A 22,565-nucleotide genomic window follows, 5' to 3' on the forward strand; every position below is an offset into this window, starting at 1 on the left:
GGATGAGATGGCTGGATGGCATCACTGACTCGATGGACGTGAGTCTGAATGACCTCCGGGAGTTGGTGATGGACAGGGAGGCCTGGTGTGCTGCGATTCATGGGGTCGCAAAGAGTCAGACACGACTGAGCGACTGAACTGAACTGAACTGAGACATTTGAAATAATATGTGTTAGCAACTCTAGATGTATATTCTCCTACCTCTACCTCCAAACTGTTGTTTGTTTATTTGTTTCGTGACTTAGAGTACTTTGATAAAGTATTTTTATCCATTTATCATTCCCCTGTAATGTGAAGTCTCTGATGTCACTCCTCAGTGGGGATAGCCTTGGATATGTGCACCTTTACCCTGGGGTGACAGTGGTCATCCAACTGGCAACTGGCAATCTTCGCCCGTCTCTTACCCTGATTTCTTTGTTGTCTGCCTCATTGGGTACTACACCCAGATCTCCTAATTACTGGCTAGTTGCTCTACAGTTTTTGACAGTGCTGCAGTGCATAAATTGCTTTACAACCTTATCCTGTTAAATTCAGGCAGATTTACTTGAGAACAGTTGCTGTGTGGGGGTAGTAGCCTCCGATCTCTTCTTGCCTCTCTAGATGTAGGATCTTCACCCTACATGTATCTTCATGCTTGGGAGAGGATGATCAGGGCCTGCCATGCCTAGGGTAGACTCTCTACCCTAAAAGTAGGGACTGAGTGAAGGAAGTGAGCCTCCAACCCTTGGATGGATTAACCAGATATTTAATCTCTTCAACTTGAAGTTGGAAGTGCTGGAGGCCTGCTCTTCTGGTGACTGAGAGCTGAGACGGGAAGGAGCCCTGTCTTTTGGTCACATCTGCTTGGAGTGGAGCTTCTGTACAGCTGAGCTGCAGCAGAGAGAGAAGTGGGTCTTGGCTCATGTGCTAAAGACTCACTGTTCTTACTGAGATTTTATTGATTTTCTTGAAAAAATGTTTCTTCATTTTGCTGTATCCTCTTGGGGCAATTTCCAGAGACTTTATTTTATTTTATTTTTACTGCTTTATTTACCAGTTATGGTTGTTTTGCTAGGGAACTATCCATGAGGCTCCTCATACCCTGTATTTGAAAGTGGGCTTTACGGCCTTCCATTTTTAAATAAACAGTATGTGTTTTTTTAGGTGCGGGGACATTTCCTTTCTTGTAGAATTACTTATTTCTTTAGGCTGTGCTGAGTCTTAGCTGCAGCCCCGGGATCTGCAGTCTCTGTTGGGGCATGCAGGGCCTTTAGCTGTGGCGTGTGAACTCTTGGTTGTGTCGTGTGGTGCTTTGGGGTTTTTGTTTCTGACTGTACCTCATGGCACGTGGGATCATAGTTCTCCGACCAGGGATTGAACCTGAGCCTCCTGCGTTGGGAATGTGGAGTCTTTAGCCACTGTACCACAAGGACAGACCCTAAATTTGTTGTTGTTATTTTAAATTTTATATATGTATGTGTGTCAGCTTTCCTGATGGCTCAGCATGTAAAGAATCTGCCTGCAGTGCAGGAATTACAGGAGATGCAGGTTCAATACCTGAGTTGGGCAGATCCCCTGGAGGAGGGCATGGCAACTCACTCCAGCATTCTTTGCCTGGAGGATCCCATGGACAGAGGAGCCTGGTGGGCTACAGTCCATGGGGTCACAGAGCAGCAGACTTGACTGAATCCCCTGAGCAGGCATGCGTGTATGTGTGTATGTCACCTGATGAACTGGTAGTCTTCCTTTAATGAGGTAAATGCAGATGAATGACGGATTTTTAAATTGTATTTTTATTGAAGTATAGTTGACGTACAATATTAGTTACACATGTACAACAGTGATTCACAAAAATTTTTTTTTTATTTTAAGTGGGTACATAGTATTCTTTTTTTAAAAAACTTCGAAATAAAATTGATGTATAACGTTTTATTAGTTTCAGTTGTACCGTGTAATTGTTTGATATATGTATACATCGTGACATGATCACCACAATGTCTAGTTAGCATGTATCACCACACATGGTAACAATTTTCCCCTGTAATAAGACTCTTGAAGATCTACTCTTAGCAACATTCATATACAGTATAGTATTATCAGGTATAGTCACCACGCTATACAGTGTGTCCCTAGGACTTATTTATTTTATGGCTGGAATTTTGTACCATTTGACCCCCTTCACCCATTTCTCCCACCCCTTGCCGATGGCCACCACCAGTCTTTTTGTATATATGAGTTTGGTTGTGTTAAAATGTTTTAAAATCCTAATGTAGTTGATTTATAATATTATATTAATTTTAAGTATTCAGCAAAGTGGTTCAGTTTTATATATGTACATTGTATTTTTCAGATTATTTTACATTATATTACATAATAAGGTTATTACATATACTTATAAGTAAATAAGGTTATTACAAGATGTTGAATATTATTTTCTGTTACACAGTAAATTCTTGTTGCTTATCTGTTTTATATATAGTACTGTCTATCTGTTAATCCCATACTCCTTGTTTATCTGCCCCTCCCTTTCCTCTTTGGTAACCATCAGTTTGTTTTTTATGTCTATGAATCTGCTTCTGTTTTGTTTATGGATTCATTTCTATTATTTTTAGATTCCACATATAAGTGATATTGTATAATTGTTTATCTTTCTCTATCTGACTTACTTCACTTAGTATGATAATCTCTAGGCCCATGCGTTGCTGCAAATGGCAATATTTCACTCTTTTTAATGGCTGAGTAATATTCCATACACAAACACATGTATTCCCATACACTGCACGTCTTGATCCGTTCATCTGTTGATGGATGCCTAGGTTGCTTTCATGTCTTGGCTATTGTAAATAGTGCTGCTGTGAACATTGGGGTGAATGTATCTTTTCAGATTGGAGTTTACATCTTTCCCAGTATATAACAAAGAATAGGATTGCTGGATCATATGATAGCTCTATTTTTAGTTCTTTAAGGAATTGCCGTACTGTTTTCCATAGTGGCTGTACCAATTTACATTCCCACCAACAGTGTAGGAGAGTTCTCTTTTCTCCACATGCTTTCTAGCATTTATTGTTTATAGACTTTTTAATGATAACCATTCTGACTGGTTTGAGGCCATACTTCATTGTGATTTTGACTTGAATTTCTTTGATAATGAGTGATGTTGAGCATCTTTTCATGTGCATGTTAGCCATCTGTATGTTTTCTTTGGAGAAATGTCTACTTAGATTTTCCCTTTTTTTGATTAGGTTGTTTTTGATATTGAACTGTATAAGCTGTATATTTTGGATATCAGTCTTCTTTGGTTGTATCGGTTGCAAATATTTTCTCCCATTCCATAGGTTGTCTTTTTGTTTTGTTGATGGTTTCCTTTGCCGTGCAAAAGTTTTAAAGTTTGATTCAGTACAGTTTGTTTATTTTTGCTTTTATTTCTTTTACCTTGGGAGCCTGAGCCAAGAAACTATTTTTACAATTTATATCAGAGAATGTTTTGTCTGTGTTCTCTTTCAGGAGTTTTACGGTGTCATGCCTTATATTTAGGTCTTTAAGACTTTTTTTTTTAAAATTTTGGTCATGCCACACAGCATGTGGGATCCTATTTCTCTGACCAGGGATTGAACCCACACTGCCTGTGTTGAAAGCACAGAGTCTTAACCACTGGACCACCCGGGAAATCTCTTTAAGCCATTTTGAGTTTATTTTTTGTATATGATGTGAGGGAGTGTTTTACTTTCATTGATTTATGTGAGGCTGTCCAGCTTTCCAAGCGCAATTTGCTGAAGAGAATGTCTCTTCTTCATTGTATATTCTTGCCTCTGTAGTTGAAGGTTGATTGACCCTGAGTCTGTAGGTTTATTTCTGGACTCTGTGTCCTGTTTCATTGATCTGTCTGTTTGTGCCAGTGCCACACTGTCTTAGTTACTGTAGCTTGTAGTGTTGTCTGCGGTCTAGGAGGATTATGCCTCTAGCTTAGTTTTTTTCCTTCAGGATTGCCTTGACAATTCTGTCTTTTTCTCTTTCTTTCTTTAAGATTTCACATGTAAGTAAGGACATGCTCTAAACTAGCCACAGCACTTTTGGGAAATTCAACCAGGATTCTGTATTAATAGTTGATAGTTGACTGCAGGGCATTCCTAGGCTCAGCTATGTTTTCAGACATGTAGGACACCATGGGCCATATTCATACCAGGCACATTCAGGACCTGGGACAGGAGCCAGGGTCAGGCCCTCTGCTTTGGAGCCTGATAGCAGAGGCAGAGCTATAGGGTGCCCTTGAAGGGTGCAGTTTAAGGGCTTAGAGGCAGAACTGCAGCAGGTGGTGCTCGACTACCCATCCTTACAAGCCTCATGCCCCCCAGTATTAAGTTGTAGATGCAGAACTCCCAGACCCTCAAAGAGCTGTGCTTGTTCCCAGAGGTATTGCACTAAGGGGGAGCTGAAGTGATAGTCTCCTGCAGGTGTTCACACACCTCCAGTTAGGTGCCATTTACCCATCAGGGGTCATCTTCATCCTGTTAGCCCTCAAAAAGTGGACCGTAAGTTCCTTCTCATGCAGTAAGTGAAGAGGTTTTGTTACTCTGTTACCTACAGCAGTCCAGCCGGCTTTGCCAGTTACTCCACACTGTCCTCTCTAGCAGCCTGTCTCCATCTAACATCATGTGTTGTGTTTAGTCACCTCTCTTTTAATTTCCTGTCATCTGCAACAGTTGTCTTTCATGACATTGCCGATTTCAGAGAGTACAGGCCAGCTGATATATGGACCATTTCACAATTTCCTTGTGATTAGATCAGGTGATGCCCTCTGGTAGGAGCTCTGAAGACATAATGCTGTACCCTTCTTGGTACACCCACAGGAGGACACCGTGTGGCTTGTCCCGCTGCTGGTTGTGTTAAACTTGACTTTGACCATTAGGTTAAGGTTGTGTTCATCAGAGTCTTGCATGCTGTGCGTGCAGGTTTCTTCAGTCATGTCTGACTCTATACGACCCTACGGACTGTAGCCTGTCAGGCTCCTCTGTCCATGAGATTCTCCAGGCAAGAATGCTGGAGTGGGTTGCTATGCCCTTCTCCAGGGGATCTTCCCGACCCAGGGACCAAACCCACATCTCTTATGTCTCCTGCATTGGCAAGCAAGTTCTTTACCACTGGTGCCACCTGGGAAGCCCAAAGATAACTTTATCTCTTGTGATTATAAAACTGGTGGAGGTGATCCACGGAGACTATGTGACAATCCTATCCCTCAACAAGCTTTCATTCACCATTTAGTATCCGTCGATGGTTCTTGCCTAAATAAGTTTTTACGGTGATGTTGCCAAATGGTGCTATTTGAACTAGACCATTCCTTCTACTTGATCATTACTTATTGATCTCATTTTTTAAAGGTACTTTTTAAATACCTGGAGCTCTGCTTCTCAGTGAAACAGGTTGGCTTCCTATGTTCATTATACCAAATTACTAAAAATTAAAACATCCAAATAGAATTAGGTATTTTAATCTGAAGTGAAAATAGCCTCTTGGACAAGGAGCATTTTGACATACCTGAAGAAGGACAAAAGGAGGGCTGGATGTGACGAGGGCCTGGACAGCTGCTCCCATCTCTGCCTGCCCTGGCACGCATGGGAACGTAGGAGGGTAGTCTCAGGGAGTAAAAGAGAAAGCACTGTGTGCAGTGTCAGCCATTGAGTGAGTGTAAGGGTCTGCTTTCAGCCATTTTCACATGGTTTCAAAAAGAGTCATGTCACAAAGCTTCTACATTATGAACATTGAGTAACCTGCTTACGTAGCAAGTCGTTAAACCCTATGCTAGTAAAATTATCATATACATGGGTTTCTGTAAATGCATGAGAGAATTGTACTTTGAAGATCAAATCTCATTTGAAATCAACATATAAAATGTTACTCCAAAGAGTATTTGTCTCTAGGTGACATGTTGAGCCAAAAAACCCTACAGTTTATAAAGATTTTATTTGTTTGGATTAACTTCCTCTTTTCAGTATGTAGCTTGTAAGCCTCTGGCTTCATACTTTCCTGACATGTTTATCTCACTCTTTACAGGTACCTCCTACTTAACAGACATTGTATGGTGGGCAGGAACAATTGCAAGTAAGTATTCTTTTTGGTGAAAAGCTTGGTCTTTTGTAAGATCAGTCATTTGTCTGGCAGGGCTGGGTGGAGGTTGTGGTTTGAGCTTAGCTTGTTCTTTGGAATGAGGACCGAGAGGGTGGGGAGCAATGGAGGGAGAGGGTAGAGGTTCCTGCTGCCTGAAATTAGCCCTGAATTTTATCCAGGTCAAAATAAAGATTGCCCTGGGTCTGAAGAAATTAAAGCAGCTCTTGCTTCCTCATCTGTGGTTAGTCTGTGGGTATCTGGTGAACTTTTGCTCAGTGTCATGGGTTTACAAAGGAGAGTTTCTTCACTCAGCCTTAACAGAGGTCATGTGTTATAAAATTAGACTTCAGAACATTAAATATGTAAAGAAAAATTTTGTTAGATATTTCAGATGTATCTTGAGATCCATTTGTCACATGTTGTCTTTAGGCAAGAAATTTTCTGGCAGATGTTGCTTTATTGAAGAACTCATGTTTGAGCTTTATCTTGGTGCAGCCTCAGGCACAGTCCTGTGCAGGCAATAGTGTTTCCACCGGACATGCCAGCAGTATGTCACTGGAATGCATCCCAGGCCACTTGAAGGGACATGGAAAGCTCTATATGATCTGTCTTAAAACAGGGATATGTTAAGAAGAAAGTGGAAATATACTTTTATTGCATCCGCTGTCAATCACTGTTGGTTAAGTTGGGAATTTTCATAGCAAGTTGAAGCTACTCCCTTGACTAACTGGGCCAGTGATAGACATGACTGGGCCTGCTGTCCTCTGCCCTCAGGACTCTTAAACATGCAAACATTGTCCCATATAACCTTCCTCACCTGGAATGGAAAAGAAGCCCTTTCAGAGCACAGTCTTGCAAAATTCAATTCTGTGATGATGCTCAAAGTGAGTTTTGTAATTGCAATGATATCCTTGTGATTCTCTTGACAGTGGCTGTTGGCCAGATTGGAAACTTCCTGGCTTACACAGCGGTCCCCACAGTCCTGGTGACTCCTCTTGGTGCCCTTGGAGTGCCATTTGGGTGAGAACTGGGATTCTATGTTTTGGTTTTTAATGTGTAGTTTAGGTATAAGAAAAGTTTTCATTTTAAATGTTTTTGTTAAAATAATAAAAGTAAAAGTAACTGAAGTTAGGTCCTTAGTGTTGCACTTCTGGGCTTAATTTTATCCCTTCAGATTTAGTTGTGTGAATTATTAACCTTCTCTTAGACATTTGCTTTAGTATATTTCAAATTCTAACTTATTCATGATTACAAACATGATGCTATCACTCTCCTGGTCTTTCTCTGGAGGACTTCTAGAGATTGGAATCATCCTAGCTCCTTGGCAAGTGCTTCTGAGAAATCAGTAAGCAAAACTGTCAGTTGGTGTTTTCTTTGTTTTATTTGGTGTTTTATTTGCCATCTCCTACTGGATGCTAGGCAGTCCCCAGCCCCAGGAAGTTACGGAGGTTGGGACAAATGACACCTGGGCTCCCGTGGGTATGAAAAGGATTTGTTACTCACAACAGTCAATAGTAAATGTATCATTCAAGGAAAATGGCTCTGGTTTGATCTGGAGTAGAATGGGAACAATTCAGGGCTTTGAGTTTTTATTACAGTTAGGAGGTAAGCCAGGTAGAGAGTCTCATGCTCAGGGTAGGGTTTTCATGCTTTCAAATTTTAGTGCCAAGGGACTGAGTATGCTGGGACCTAACATTATAAGCTCTCCTTTTTATGAGGTTATCCAGATATGGGACAAAAGGGAAAAGAGAGGATTTGGAACATGAAAGCTACCAGCCACCACAAATGGGCTCTTTCTCATTTGAAAATGATTTTGTGAGACAGTTATTAAACACATTAACACAGGATCCCCAACCCCCATGCCACAGACTGGTAGCAGTCCTTGGCCTGCAAGGAACCTGGCTGCATAGCAGGAGGTATGCAGTGAGTGAGCAAGCGAAGCTTCATATGCTGCACCCCATTGCTCACCATGACTTGCATCACCACCTGCACCATCCTGCCTGTCACTCCCATTACTGCCTGAACTATCATTCCCCACCCCACCGCCCACCCCCATCCATCGAAAAATTGTCTTCCGTGAAACAGGTCCTTGGTGCTAAAAAGGTTCAGGACTGCTATATTAACACATATCCTTTAGTGATCCTATTTATATTATTTTACCTTTGAAGGAATTGTTAATAAACAGAGATAAAACAGAAGTGAAATAGAATCCAAGTTTCTAACTCATTGATATATTGGTATGCTGCTATGTTCCAGACAGAGCTACAAATACTTGTAGAGAAATGTATCTGTGATAGACGTAGTTAATTTAAAGTCACTTAGGCTTTAAGGTTCTATAGCCTAAAAAATACAAAAGCATTTTCAAACATGTCAACTTTTGAAAATGCATTTGTAGTATATTTTTCTAACGCAAACATATTCTTAGTATTACGTGTGGTTTAATGTCACTTTTCATTTTGGATGACCCTGAAAAGCTTGGATTGCATGAGTGGTGCTGTCATTGGGGAATCACTGCTTCAGCCTTTCAGAGCCCAGCCTCTCTCTCTGTTTCCTGAAAAATGATCAGGCAAATAAACAACCCAGCTATGTGATCTTTGCATATTTAAGGTGCATATATTAAAATGCCTTACTTCATTAATTTCCAAAGAACTATTCTTATGGACTTTGATAATTAGGTCTCCTAACCAGAAATGTTCACTACTCTAAGTCTTCAGGAGATGTTTCCCAAAGAAGTGTGTGAAATGGCATTCTGGATTGAAAGAGTGCTTTCAAATCAGGATACCAAAAGATTTTTTAAAAAATAACAAAACTAAAATTAATTTGGAAAAACTAAGTATATCAATATATAGGTAAGTATGTATATATATTTTAAAAACAGTTCTATTTTTGTTAATGGAATGAGGTTGCTAGAATTATATAGAAATAGAGATGAAAAGAATGTGGCATTGGGAAAAAAGATGTCTGTCATCAGTGAAATAGAATAGAGAGCCCCCAGAGAGGTCCACTTTTCCCTGCATTGGTTTAATGTATAATCATCACTGCATCAGTTCAGTTCAGTCACTCAGTCATGCCCAACTCTTTGTGACCCCATGAATCACAGCAAGCCAGGCCTCCTTGTCCATCACCAACTCCCGGAGTTCACTCAAACTCATGTCCATCGAGTCCGTGATGCCATCCAGCCATCTCATCCTCTGTTGTCCCCTTCTCCTCCTGCCCCCAATCCTTCCCAGCATCAGGGTCTTTTCCAATGAGTCAACCCTTTGCATGAGGTGGCTAAAGTATTGGAGTTTTAGCCTCAGCATCAGTCCTTCCAATGAACACCCAGGACATCCTTTAGGACGGACTGGTTGGATCTCCTTGCAGTCCAGGGGACTCTCAAGAGTCTTCTCCAACACCACAGTTCAAAAGTATCAATTCTTCGGTGCTCAGCTTTCTTCACAGTCCAACTCTCACATCCATACATGACCACTGGAAAAACCATAACCTTGACCTTTGTTGGCAAAGTAATGTCTCTGCTTTTCAATATGCTGTCTAGGTTGGTCATAACTTTTCTTCCAAGGAGTAACCCTCTTTTAATTTCATGGCTGCAGTCACTATCTGCTGTGATTTTGGAGCCCCCCAAAATAAATTCTGACCCTGTTTGCACTGTTTCCCCATCTATTTCCCATGAAATGATGGGACTGGATGCCATGATCTTCATTTCCTGAATGTTGAGCTTTCAGCCAACTTTTTCACTCTCCTCTTCACTTTCATCAAGAGGCTTTTTAGTTCCTCTTCACTTTTTGCCATAAGGGTGGTGCCATCTGCATATCTGAAGTTATTGATATTTCTCCCAGCAATCTGATTCCAGCTTGTGCTTCTTCCAGTCCAGCGTTTCTCATGATGTACTTTGCATAGAAGTTAAATAAGCAGGGTGACAATATACAGCCTTGACGTACTCCTTTTCCTATTTGGAACCAGTCTGTTCCATGTCCAGTTCTAACTGTTGCTTCCTGACCTGCATACAGGTTTCTCAAGAGACAGGTCGGCTGGTCTGGTATTCCCATCTCTCTCAGAATTTTCCACAGTTTATTGTAATCCACACAGTCAAAGGCTTTGGCATAGTCAATAAAGCAGAAATAGATGTTTTTTCTGGAACTCTCTTGCTTTTCCATGATCCAGCGGATGTTGGCAATTTGATCTCTGGTTCCTCTGCCTTTTCTAAAACAGCATAGTACTTTTAAAAAGCCTTTTAAAAATGCTTTATTTGGAGTTAATTTCCAAATTATAGGAAAATACAAGGTTAAGAACAATAATCAAAACAGTATTCATATTCCCTCACCCAGACACACTGATTACTAAATTCTATCCCACTTTCTCCATCATTTGCTTTCTCTATATTAGCATTTTTCAGCCTTGATATTATCGACCTAGGTGCCAGGTAATTCTTTGCTTTGAGGGTCCAGTCTGTGCTTTGTAGGGTATTTAGCAGCATTCCTGGCTTCCACCTACAAGATACTGGTAGCTCTTCTTCCCCAAAATGTCTTTGGACATAAGCAAATGTCACCTTGTGGGGCAAATCATCCCTGTTTGAGAAACACTGTTCTGTTATGAATGTGATGTTTGTTTCGTTGTTTGGATTTTGTTTTCGATCCTTATGAGATTGGTTACGTTTGTCATGATCCTTTACGCTTAAACACTTTGACGGCCTGAGACTGGAAACATCTTCTTCATAACAATGGTACAATCATCAATTTTGATAGATTTCACTTTATTTTAATGTTAAATGTATCTTTCTGATCTGCCCTCCCCATTCCAATTTTGTACATTGAGCCATGATACCATTATTCTATGCCATTATGCTTTATACCATTATTTTTCCCTCTAGTGAATGATCTAGTATAGCAAGAGCTGCATGTAGTTGTCATATCTCAAGTTTAAAAAAGAGAGTTTCTTATTCTTTAAAAAAAAATAGTGTTGGGAAAATTGGTAAACAATTTGTAGGGATATCAACTTAAATCCTAATCATAACAGCATCAAAATATGATCTAACTGAACTAAGTATGGCCATCAAGTGTGAAATACAGCACTGAATGGTTTGTTGATACTACATTCAGTGACTAATTTGTGTGATCACATGTTGTGTGATCAGTATGTTGAGGTGTGTTATCTCACTCAGCAGTGCAGGGTGTGCTGAGTAAAGCTGCAGTGAACTCACTGTGTTAACTAGCATCTCCATTAATACCTGCCTGTCTGTGACATGTAGCTACCGATAATTTATGTCTGATTTTCACTGAATAAACCTGCATCTCTAGCACAACCCAGAGTAAGTTATGTAGAGATTTAATCTGTGAAGGAGGAGAAAAGAACTTTAGCTATGTACCTAGAGTTTATGGCCTATGTATAAGAAAACTTTTAATGTGTTTCATATCTTAGAAGGTTAAGAAGTTTCAAACATTTGAAGCAATAAAAATGAAAAGGTTAATTTTCTACACCGAGAAGTAAAATAAGAAGGATAGGAAAAAAATTTCAACAAATATGACAATAGTTAAAGTGTAATACAAAGAATTTCTTAAATTGACCAAAATAATATGAAAATCCCAATAGATAAAATGACAAAAGTTGAAAAGTGCCACTTTTATACATACGAAAATAAATTTATACATATGAAAATAAATTTATTCCACTAATGTTAAACCACATTTTCAACAAAATGCACATAAGCAAACATGTAAACATCAAAAGCATATATGTACTGAAAGGAAGAAGAGTAACATAATATCTCACTGTAGTAAAGTTAGTATCAATTTGACATGTATTCTGATAAGCCTTAGAGAAAGCCTTAGGAAAACAACTTTTAAAAAACTATAGTGAAAAAAATCATTAAAAGAATTAAAATATCACACTGTAAATATTCACTTAATGCAGAAGGAAGTAATGAAGAATATGAAACAAAAAAAAACATGAAACATAGAAAACAAAAAGTAAGATAATCTAACTCTATCAGTAAAAACATTGAATGTCAGTGGACTAAACAATCCAATTAAAAGGCAAAGATTGTCAGGCAGGTTTAAAAAAACAAGATCCAATTATATGCTCTCTACTTCAGACATAGTTTAGATTCAGAGATACAAATAGATTGAATAAAAGAGAAAGGAAAAAGATATATTATGCCAACAGTAACCATAAGAAAGTTGGAGAGGCTGTGGATCAGATGAAATAGATTATAAAACAAAACAAATGTAAATGTGAAAGCTAAAATTGTAGAACTCTTAGAAGAAAACAGATATAAATCTTTGTGATCTTGGATTAGACAGTGGTTTCTTAGATAAGAGCCTACACATGGGCACCGCCAGAGGGTCAATACCAGAATCAGATTGATTATATTCATTGCAGCTGAAGATGGAGAAGCTCTATACAGTCAGCACAAACAAGACCAGGAGCTGACTGTGGCTCAGATCATGAACTCCTTATTACCAAATTTAAACTTAAATTGAAGAAAGTAGGGAAAATCACGAGACCATTCAGGTATGACCTAAATCAAATCCCTTACAATTGTGCAGTAGAAGTGACAAATAGATTCAAGGGATTAGATCTGATAGAGTGCCCTGAAGAACTATAGGTAGGGGTTTGTGACATTGTACAGGAGGTGGTGATCAAGACCATCGCCAAGAAAAAGAAATAAAAAAGGCAAAATGGTTGTGTGATGAGGCCTTACAAATAGCCGAGATAAGAGAAGTGAAAGGCAAAGGAGAAAAGGAAAGATAAACCCATTTGACTGCAGAGTTTCAAAGCATAGCAAGGAGAAATAAGAAAGCCTTCCTAAGTGATCAATGCAAAGAAATAGAGGAAAATAATAGAATGGGAAAGACTAGAGATCACTTCAAGAGAATTAGAGTTACCAAGGGAACATTTCATGAATGGACAGATACATTAAAGGACAGAAACAATATGGACGTAACAGAAGAAGATATTAAGGAGAGGTGGCAAGAATACACAGAAGGACTCTCCAAAAAAGATCTTTACGACCCAGATAACCACAATGGTGTGACCACTTACCTAGAGCCAGACATCCTGGAATGTGAAGTCAAGTGGGCCTTAGAAATCATCACTGAAAACAAAGTTAATGGAGGTGATGAAATTCTAGTTGAGCTATTTCAAATCCGAAAAGATGATGTTGTTAAAGTGCTGCACTCAGTATGCCAGCAAATTTGGAAAACTCAGCAGTGGCCACAGGACTGGAAAAGGTCAGTTTCATTCCAATCCCAAAGAAGGGCAGTGTCAGAGAATGCTCAAACTACTGCACAATTACACACATTTCACACACTAGCAAAGTAACACTCAAAATTCTTCAAGCTAAGCTTCAGTAGTATGTGAACCGAGAACTTCCAGATGTTCATGCTGAATTTAGAAAAGGCAGAGAAACCAGAGATCAAATTGCCAACATCCGTTGGATCATAGAAAAAGCAAGAGAATTCCAGAAAAACATCTGCTTCATTGAGTACGCCAAAGCCTCTGACTATGTGGCTCACAACAAACGGTGGAAAATTCTTCAAGGGATGGGAATACCAGACCACCTTACCTGCCTCCTGCAAAACATGTATGCAGGTCTAGAAGCAACAGTTAGAACCGGACATGGAACAACGGACTGGTTCAAAATTGGGAAAGGAGTACATCACAGCTGTATATTGTCACCCTGCTTGTTTAACTTCTATGCAGAGTACATAGAAATGTTGGACTGCAAAATGTTGGACTGGATGAATCACCAGCTGAAATCAGGATTGCCAGGAGAAATATCAATAACCTCAGATATGCAGACCACCTCAGATGACACCACCCTTATGGCAGAAAGTGAAGAGGAACTAAAGAGCCTCTTGATGAAGGTGAAAATGAAGAGTGAAAAAGCGGGCTTAAAACTCAGCGTTCAAAAAACAATGATCATGGCATCTGGTGCCATTTCTTCAAGGTGAATAGATGGGGAAACAATGGAAACAGTGACAGACCTTATTTTTGTGGGCTTCATAATCACTGAGAAAGGTGACTGCAGTGTGAAATTAATTAATTAAATTTAATTAATAATAATTAAAGGTGACACTTGCTCCTTGGAAGAAAAGCTATGCCAAACTTAGACAGTGTATTAAAAAGCAGAGACATTACTTTGCTGAGAAAGGTCTGTGTAGTGAAAGCTATCGTTTTCTAGTAGTCATGTATGGATGTGAGAGTTGAACCATCAAAAAGGCTGGGCGCCAAAGAATTTATACTTCTGAACTGTGGTGTTGGAGAAGATTCTTGAGAGTCCCTTGGACTGCAAGGAGATCACACCATTCAGTCCTAAAGGGAATCAGTCCGGAATATTCATTGGAAGGACTGATGCTAAAGCTCCAATACTTTGGCCACCTGATGTGAAGAACTGAGTCATTGGAAAAGACCCTGATGCTGGGAAAGACTGAAGGCAAGAGGAGAAGGGGACGACAGAGGATGAGATGGTTGGATGGCATCACCGACTTCATGGACATGAGTTTGAGCAGTCTCTTTTAGTTGGTGATGGACAGTGAAGCCTGGCAGAGAAGCTGCAGTCCACTGGGTTGCAGAGTCAGACACAACTGAGCAACTGAACTGAACTGAACTGAAAGCACAAGCAACAGAAGAAAAATAAATACACTGGACATCATAATAATTAGAAGCTTTTGTGATTTAAAGGATAACATCAACAAAATGAAAATTCAGCAAAAAAAAAAAAAAAAAGGTGACACCAAAGGGTGATGTCAGAAAACATCTCCCTACAAAAATCAAGAATCAGCTCTGCATAAAGAAAACAGCTCTAGGAGAGCTCTGGAGTCTACTTAAGAAAATTTAGTGATACATTGCAACCAAAACCCTGAGAATAATTGCACCAAAAAAGGAAGGAGGGTATTTCATTTTGACGGGATTATCCTTTCTTCAAAGGTGGCATTGCTCAGTGCTATGAGGGAGCTGCTCAGACAGGAAGTGTTGTTTCCCTAGCTAGGAAATAAAGAATGGAGTAAGTAACCAGTTTCTTAAGACTTTCAGTTCAGTTCAGTCGCTCAGTCATGTCCAACTCTTTGTGACCCCATGAATCGCAGCATGCCAGGCTTCCCTGTCTATCACCAACTCCCGGAGTTCACTCAGACTCACGTCCATCGAGTCAGTGATGCCATTCAGCCATCTCATCCTCTGTCGTCCTCTTCTCCTTCTGCCCCCAATCCTTCCCATCATTAGAGTCTTTTCCAATGAGTCAACACTTTGCATGAGGTGGCCAAAGTACTGGAGTTTCAGCTTCAGCATCATTCCCTCCAAAGAAATCCCAGGGCTGATCTCCTTCAGAATGGACTGGTTGGCTCTCCTTGCAGTCCAAGGGACTCTCAGGACTTTCAGAGCACCACAAGAAAGTTTCACCTAGACTGGCAAAACAGAAGTGTATTAAGGTGGCTAGGAACAAGGAAGAAAAGCAAGAGAAATCATTGGCAGCCATACAGTGGGAGTGATTGTGGTTTGGCTCTGTGAGTGCAGGCACTAGCCTGCATCCCCACAGCTGACCCTCACCAGCCTGTGCTTGCTTGAAGCTAGCCCCTTCTGCTGTGCCTTGCCAAGCTGGGCCTCTGCTGCAATATGCATGTTGGGAGAGGGTGGACTGGCAGCCCCAGGAGAGCACTCCGAGAGCCAGCTCTCCACAGCTACATGTTAGTCTGGATTGGGTCCTGTAGGCATTTATGTATATAAGTTTCTCTCTGTGTACCTATTTAACTGAATCCTAAATGCTTTGGCAAGTTGTTGCTTCATTTTTATTCATTTCAAAGTGATTTCTAATTTCCTTTGTGATTTCTTTACTGATCCATTGATCATTTAGTAGTAAGTTTTCTCTTAACCATAAAGTCTGGAAAAGGTGACTACTTCTTCAAATGTGCAGACACTTATGCAAAGCTGTAGGAATCACAAAGAATCAGAAGACATGACTCCACCAAAAGAACCTCCAGTAACGCCCAAAGAAATGAAGATCATGAATTTTCTAACAAATAATTCACAGTAATTGTGCTGAAGATTCTTAGCTTCAAAATAACAGATAAACATTTAATAATTAGTTTCTTGTCAGGAAAATAGTATAAGAACAAAATGAAAAGGTTAATGAAGAGACAGAAAATATAAAGAAGAACTGAACAGAAATTTTAAAATTGATGAATGAAATGACAGAACTGAAGAATTCAATAGAGAGCTTTAACAGCAGATAGCCAAACAGAAAAATCAGTAAGCTTGAAGACAGATCAATTGAAATTATCCAGTGTAAGGAACAAAAAGAAAAAAGAATGAAAAAGAATGAAGAAAGCTTGGAGGATTTAAATGACATCATTAAGAGAAACAATGTAGGCTTTGTTGGAATCCCAGGAAAAGAAGTAAAGAGACAGGAGTAGAAACCTTACGCAAAGAAATAGTGGCTGAGACCCTCCCAGACATGGAGAGAGATTTGGACATCCAGGTTTTTGAAGGTCATCAGTTCAGTTCATTTCAGTCTTTCAGTCATGTCCGACTCTTTGCGACCCCATGAACTGCAGCACGCCAGGCCTCCCTGTCCATTACCATCTCCCAGAGTTCACTTAAACTCATGTCCATCGAGTAAGTGATGCCATCCAACCATCTCATCCTCTATCGTGTCCTTCTCCTCCTGCCCCCAATCCCTCCCAGCATCAGAGTCTTTTCCAATGAGTCAACTCTTCGCATGAGGTGGCCAACGTACTGGAGTTTCAGCTTTAGCATCATTCCTTCCAAAGAAATCCCAGGGCTGATCTCCTTCAGAATGGACTGGTTGGATCTCCTTGTAGTCCAAGGGACTCTTAAGAGTCTTCTCCAACACCACAGTTCAAAAGCATTAATTCTTTGGCGCTCAGCCTTCTTCAGAGTCCAACTCTCACATCCATACATGACTACTGGAAAAACCAGAGCCTTGACTAGACGGATCTTAGTTGGCAAAGTAATGTCTCTGCTTTTGAATATGCTGTTTAGGTTGGTCATAACTTTCCTTCCAAGGAGTAAGCGTCTTTTAATAGGTTTTGTTAAAATTTCAGTCCAAAATGATCTTGTTCAATACACATAATAAAGTTATCTAAAATTAAAGTCAAAGAGAGAATTTTAAAAGAAGCAATGGAAAAAATTCATAGAAGGAAACCCTTATAAGACTATCAGTGGATTTCTGAGCAGAGATCGTTCAGGCCAGGAGAAAAGAGGATGATACATTTGACGTGCTAAAAGGAAGAAACTGGCAGTCAAGATTACTATACCCAGAAAAGTTTTCTTTCAGAAATAGGGGTGAGAAAAAGACTGTTTCTAACAAATAGTAGCTGAGAGAGTTTATCACCACTAAACCTGTCTATAAGAAATATCTAAAGAAGTTTTTCAAGCTGAAATGAAAGAACACTGGGTTAGTAACATAGAAATATATGAAAATATACAGCACGCTGGCAAAGGTAAGCATGTAGCCAGATTCAGAATACTCTAATACTGTTATAGGGTGACGTGTTAACTACCTACCTCTAGTGTAAACGTTGAAGGATAGAAGTCCTACGAAGAGCCAAAGCTGTGACGCTGTATGAATGGGTACTCAGTAGAAAAAGATGTAAATTGTGGCATAAAAAATATAAAAGGGAGGGAGTTAAAGCTTAGACCTCCTGTTGCAATTTAACTGCAACAAAAGGTAAATTGTTGTCAGTGTTAAATAGACTGTTATATACCTTTAAGATGTTTCAGTGTAAGCCTCATGGTAAACACAGAACAGCCTTCAGTAGACTCACAAACAAGAGAAGGGAATCAACACATACCATTGTGGAAAATCATCAGTTCACAGAGGAAGGCAAGGGAGAAGGAAGGGTACAGTGAACTTCATTAAGCCAGAAAACAGTTAATAAGATGGTATCGATAAGTTGTTACCTATCCACAATTACTGAGTGTTCGTGGATTGATTTCTCCAATCAAAACACATAGAGTGGGCTTCCCAGGTGGCTCAGTGGTAAAGAATCTGCCAGTGTAGGAGACATGAGTTTGATCCCTGCTCTAGTAAGATCGCATCTGCCATGGATCAGCTAAGCCCATGTGCCACAACTATAGAGCCTGTGCTCTAAAGCCTGGGAATTGCAACTACTGAGTCCATGAGCTACAACTGCTGAAGCCTGAGCACCCTAGAACCTGTGTGCCACAGCAAGAGACGCTACCGCATTGTGAAGCCCATGCACTGCAGCTAGAGAGAAGCCCCTGCTCACTGCAACTTGATAAAAGCCTGCACAGCAAGTAAGACTCAGCACAGTTTAAATAAATAAATAAATAAAATTACTTTAAAAACCACATAGAGGGGTTACTACTACTAAGTCACTTCAGTCGTGCCCGACTCTGTGTGACGTCATAGATGGCAGCCCACCAGGCTCTGCTGTCCCTGGGATTCTCCAGGCAAGAACACTGGAGTGGGTTGCCATTTCCTTCTCCAGTGCACGAAAGTGAAAAGTGAAAGTGAAGTCTCTCAGTTGTGTCCGACTCTTCGGGACCCCATGGACTGCAGCCTATCAGGCTCCTCTGTCCCTGAGATTTTCCAGGCAAGAGTGGTTAGGTCAAATAAAATATAAGACCCTGCTATATCCTTCCTACAAGAGACTCACTTCAGTTTTAAGGAAACACACATTCTCAGAGTAAAGTCATGGAAAAAGATCTGTGCCAGTGGAAACCAAAAGAGAGCAGCAGTAGTATTTGTCTGATACTTATATCAGACAAAGCAGAATTTAATCTGAAAACTGTAACAAAGGACTGTTAGATAATGAAAAGGTCATTAGATAATGATAAAGTGGTCAGTTCCTCAAAAAATGTTTCTATCATAAATACATTCACACCCAGCATCAGAGTACATGAATATATAAGCAGATACTAAAGAGCTGAGGGGAGAAATAGACAACAATACAAAAATGGTAAAGGGTTTCAGTACTACATTTTCATAATGGATAGATCATCCAGATGGGAAAACAATGGACTTGAACCCTATATTAGAGCAACCTAACATATACAGAAGAACTATGCAAAAAAGATCTTAATGACCCATATAATCATGATGGTGTGATCACTCACCTAGAGCCAGACATCTCGGAGTGTGAAGTCAAGTGGGCCTTGGGAAGCATCACTGCTAACAAACCTAGTGGAGGTGAAGGAATTCCAGCTGAACTATTTCAAATCCTAAAGAAAAGTGAAAGTGAAAGTGAAAGTCGCTCAGTTGTGTTCTACTCTCTACTTCTCTAGGCCAGAATTCTGGAGTGGGTAGCCTTTCCATTCTCCAGGGATCTTCCCTTCCAATCCCAGCGATCGAACCCAGGTCTCCCACATTGCAGGCAGATTCTTTACCAGATGAGCCACAAAGGAAGCCCTCAAATTCTAAAAGATGATGCTGTTAAAGTGCTTCACTCAGTATGCCGGCAAATTTGGAAAACTCAGCAGTGGCCACAGGACTGGAAAAGGTCAGTTTTCATTCCAATCCCAAAGAAGGGCAATGCCAAAGAATGCTCAAACTACCACACAATTGCACTCAGCTCACATGCTAGTAAAGTAATGCTCAAAATTTTCAAGCTAGTACATGAACCAAGAACTTCCAGATGTTCAAGCTGGATTTAGAAAAGGCAGAGGAACCAGAGATCAAATTGCCAACATCTAATGGATCATCAAAAAAGCAAGAGAATTCCAGAAAAACATTTATTTCTGGTTTATTGATTACTCCAAAGCCTTTGACTGTGTGGCTCACAACAAACGGTGGAAAATTCTTCAAGAGATGGGAATACCAGACCACCTTACCTGCCTCCTGCAAAAAACATGTACGCAGGTCAAGAAGCAACAGTTAGAACTGGACATGGAACAACGGACTGGTTCAAAATTGGGAAAGGAGTACATCAAGGCTGTATATTGTCACCCAGCTTGTTTAACTTCTATGCAGAGTACATCATGCGAAATGCTGGACTGGATGAATCACCAGCTGAAATCAAGATTGCCAGGAGAAACATCAGTAACCTCAGATATGCAGATGACACCACCCTTATGGCAGAAAGTGAAGAGGACCTAAAGAGCCCCTTGATGAAGGTGAAAAAGGAGAGTGGAAAAAGCGGGCTTAAAATTCAGCTTTCAAAAAACAATGGTCATGGCATCTGGTCCCATTTCTTCAAGGCGAATAGATGGGGAAACAATGAAAACAGTGATAGACTTTATTTTTGTGGGCTCCAAAATCATTGCAGATGGTGACTGCAGCGTGAAATTAAAATATGCTTTCTCCTCAGAAGAAAATCTATGCCAAAGCTAGACAGCGTACTAAAAAGCAAAGCCATTGCCAACAAAGGTCTGTGTTGTCAAAGCTATCGTTTTTCTAGTAGTCATGTATGGATGTGAGAGTTGGCCCATCAAAAAGGCTGGATGCCGAAGAATTGATGTTGTTGAACTGTGATGCTGAGGAAGATTCTTGAGAGTCCCTTGGACTGCAAAGAGATCACATCAGTCAATCCTAAAGGAAGTCAATCCTGAATATTCATTGGAAATACTGTTGCTGAAGTTCCAATATTTTGGCCAACTGATGCAAAGAGCCGAGTCATCAGAAAAGACCCTGATTATTCGAAAGATTGAAGGCAGGAGGAGAAGGGATGACAGAAGTTGGGTGGCATCACTGACTCAATGGACGTGAGTTTGAGCAAGCTTTGGGAGATAGTGAAGGACAGGGAAGCCTGACATGCTGCAGTCCATAGGGTCTCAAAGCATTAGACGCGACTGAGTGACTGAACGACAACATACACAGACTGTCCAGTCCAGCAACAGCATGGTACACATGCTTCTCCAGTGAGCAGAAACGTTTTCCAGGATACAGCTTACTAGAGCTTACAGACAAGTCTTAGCAAATTTAAGAAGATTGAAATCATACCTTGTATCTTTTCCAACCAGAGTGGAATGAAACTACAAATCAATAACAGGAGAAAAGCTGGAAAATTCACAAATATGTGAATATTCGATATACACTCTTGAACAATGTGTCAAAGAAGAAATCGAATGGGATATCCAAAAATATCTTGAAACAAGTGAAAATGGAAACCTAATATATCAAAACCTGTGGGATGCTACAAAAGCAGATCCAAGAGGGAAGTTTACATCAATAAACACGTTCAGTAAGACAAAAGAAATATATCAAATAAACAAGTTAATTTTTTCTCTCAAGAAATTAAGAAAAGAGCAAACTATTGCTGGGAGAAATATCAATAACCTCAGATATGCAGATGACACCACCCTTATGGCAGAAAGTGAAGAGGAGCTAAAAAGCCTCTTGATGAAAGCGAAAGAGGAGAGTGAAAAAGTTGGCTTAAAGCCCAACATTCAGGAAACGAAGATCATGGCATCCAGTCCCATCACTTCATGGGAAATAGATGGGGAAACAGTGGAAACAGTGTCAGACTTTATTCTTTGGGGTTCCAAAATCACTGCAGATGGTGACTGCAGCCATGAAATTAAAAGACGCTTACTCCTTGGAAGAAAAGTTATGACCAACGTAGGGCTAGATAGCATATTCAAAAGCAGAGACATTACTTTGCCGACTAAGGTCCGTCTAGTCAAGGCTATGGTTTTGCCTGTGGTCATGTATGGATGTGAGAGTTGGACTGTGAAGAAGGCTGAGCACCGAAGAATTGATGCTTTTGAACTGTGGTGTTGGAGAAGACTCTTGAGAGTCCCTTGGACTGCAAGGAGATCCAACCAGTCCATTCTGAAGATCAGCCCTGGGATTCCTTTGGAAAGAATGATGCTAAAGCTGAAGCTCCACTACTTTGGCCACCTCATTCGAAGAGTTGACTCATTGGAAAAGACTCTGATGCTGGGAGGGTTTGGGGGCAGGAGGAGAAGGGGACGACAGAGGATGAGATGGCTGGATGGCATCACTGACTCGATGGATGTGACTCTGTGTGAACTCCAGGAGATGGTGATGGACAGGGAAGCCTGGCATGCTGCGATTCATGGGGTCGCAAAGAGTCGGACACGACTGAGCGACTGAACTGAACTGATCCCCAATGTAGGCAGAAGGAAGGAAATAAGCCAAACAAATAAATGATACAGTGTCCATAAAAACAGTAGAGATGCTTAACCAAACTAAGATGCTCCCTTTTTTTGATAAACAAAATTGAGAAACTTTTAGCTAGATTACCTAACGAAAAGGAGAGAAGATTCAAATAAATAAAGTCAGAAATGAAAGACAAGGCTTTACAACTGAACTACAGACATAGAAAGATCATAAGATACTACTATGAACAATTACATATCAATAAATTGGATAATCTTGGAAATAACAGATAAATTTCTAAAGCATGTATCTTAACATGACTAGATCATGAAGACACAGAAAATCTAAACAGGCTGAGAAAATTGAATCAGTAATTTAAAACATCCCAACAAAGAAAAGTTTGTCAAAGAGGTGTCTACGCAAGTGAATTCTATCCAATCTTTAG

General features: G+C 40.2%; 1 protein-coding gene across 1 annotated transcript in view; it reads left to right on the forward strand.

The window, feature by feature from the left end:
• NIPA1 (NIPA magnesium transporter 1) overlaps positions 1 to 22,565 on the forward strand; it is a 56,067-nt gene that overhangs the window by 17,752 nt on the left and 15,750 nt on the right. The window contains exons 2-3 of the mRNA XM_027964652.3: positions 6,028 to 6,075; positions 7,011 to 7,101. Of these exons, the coding sequence (XP_027820453.1) occupies positions 6,028 to 6,075; positions 7,011 to 7,101 (139 nt within the window). The remainder of the gene's footprint in view (positions 1 to 6,027; positions 6,076 to 7,010; positions 7,102 to 22,565) is intronic.

The sequence above is a fragment of the Ovis aries genome, chromosome 2, assembly GCF_016772045.2.
Source record: "Ovis aries strain OAR_USU_Benz2616 breed Rambouillet chromosome 2, ARS-UI_Ramb_v3.0, whole genome shotgun sequence".
NCBI lineage: Eukaryota > Metazoa > Chordata > Mammalia > Artiodactyla > Bovidae > Ovis > Ovis aries.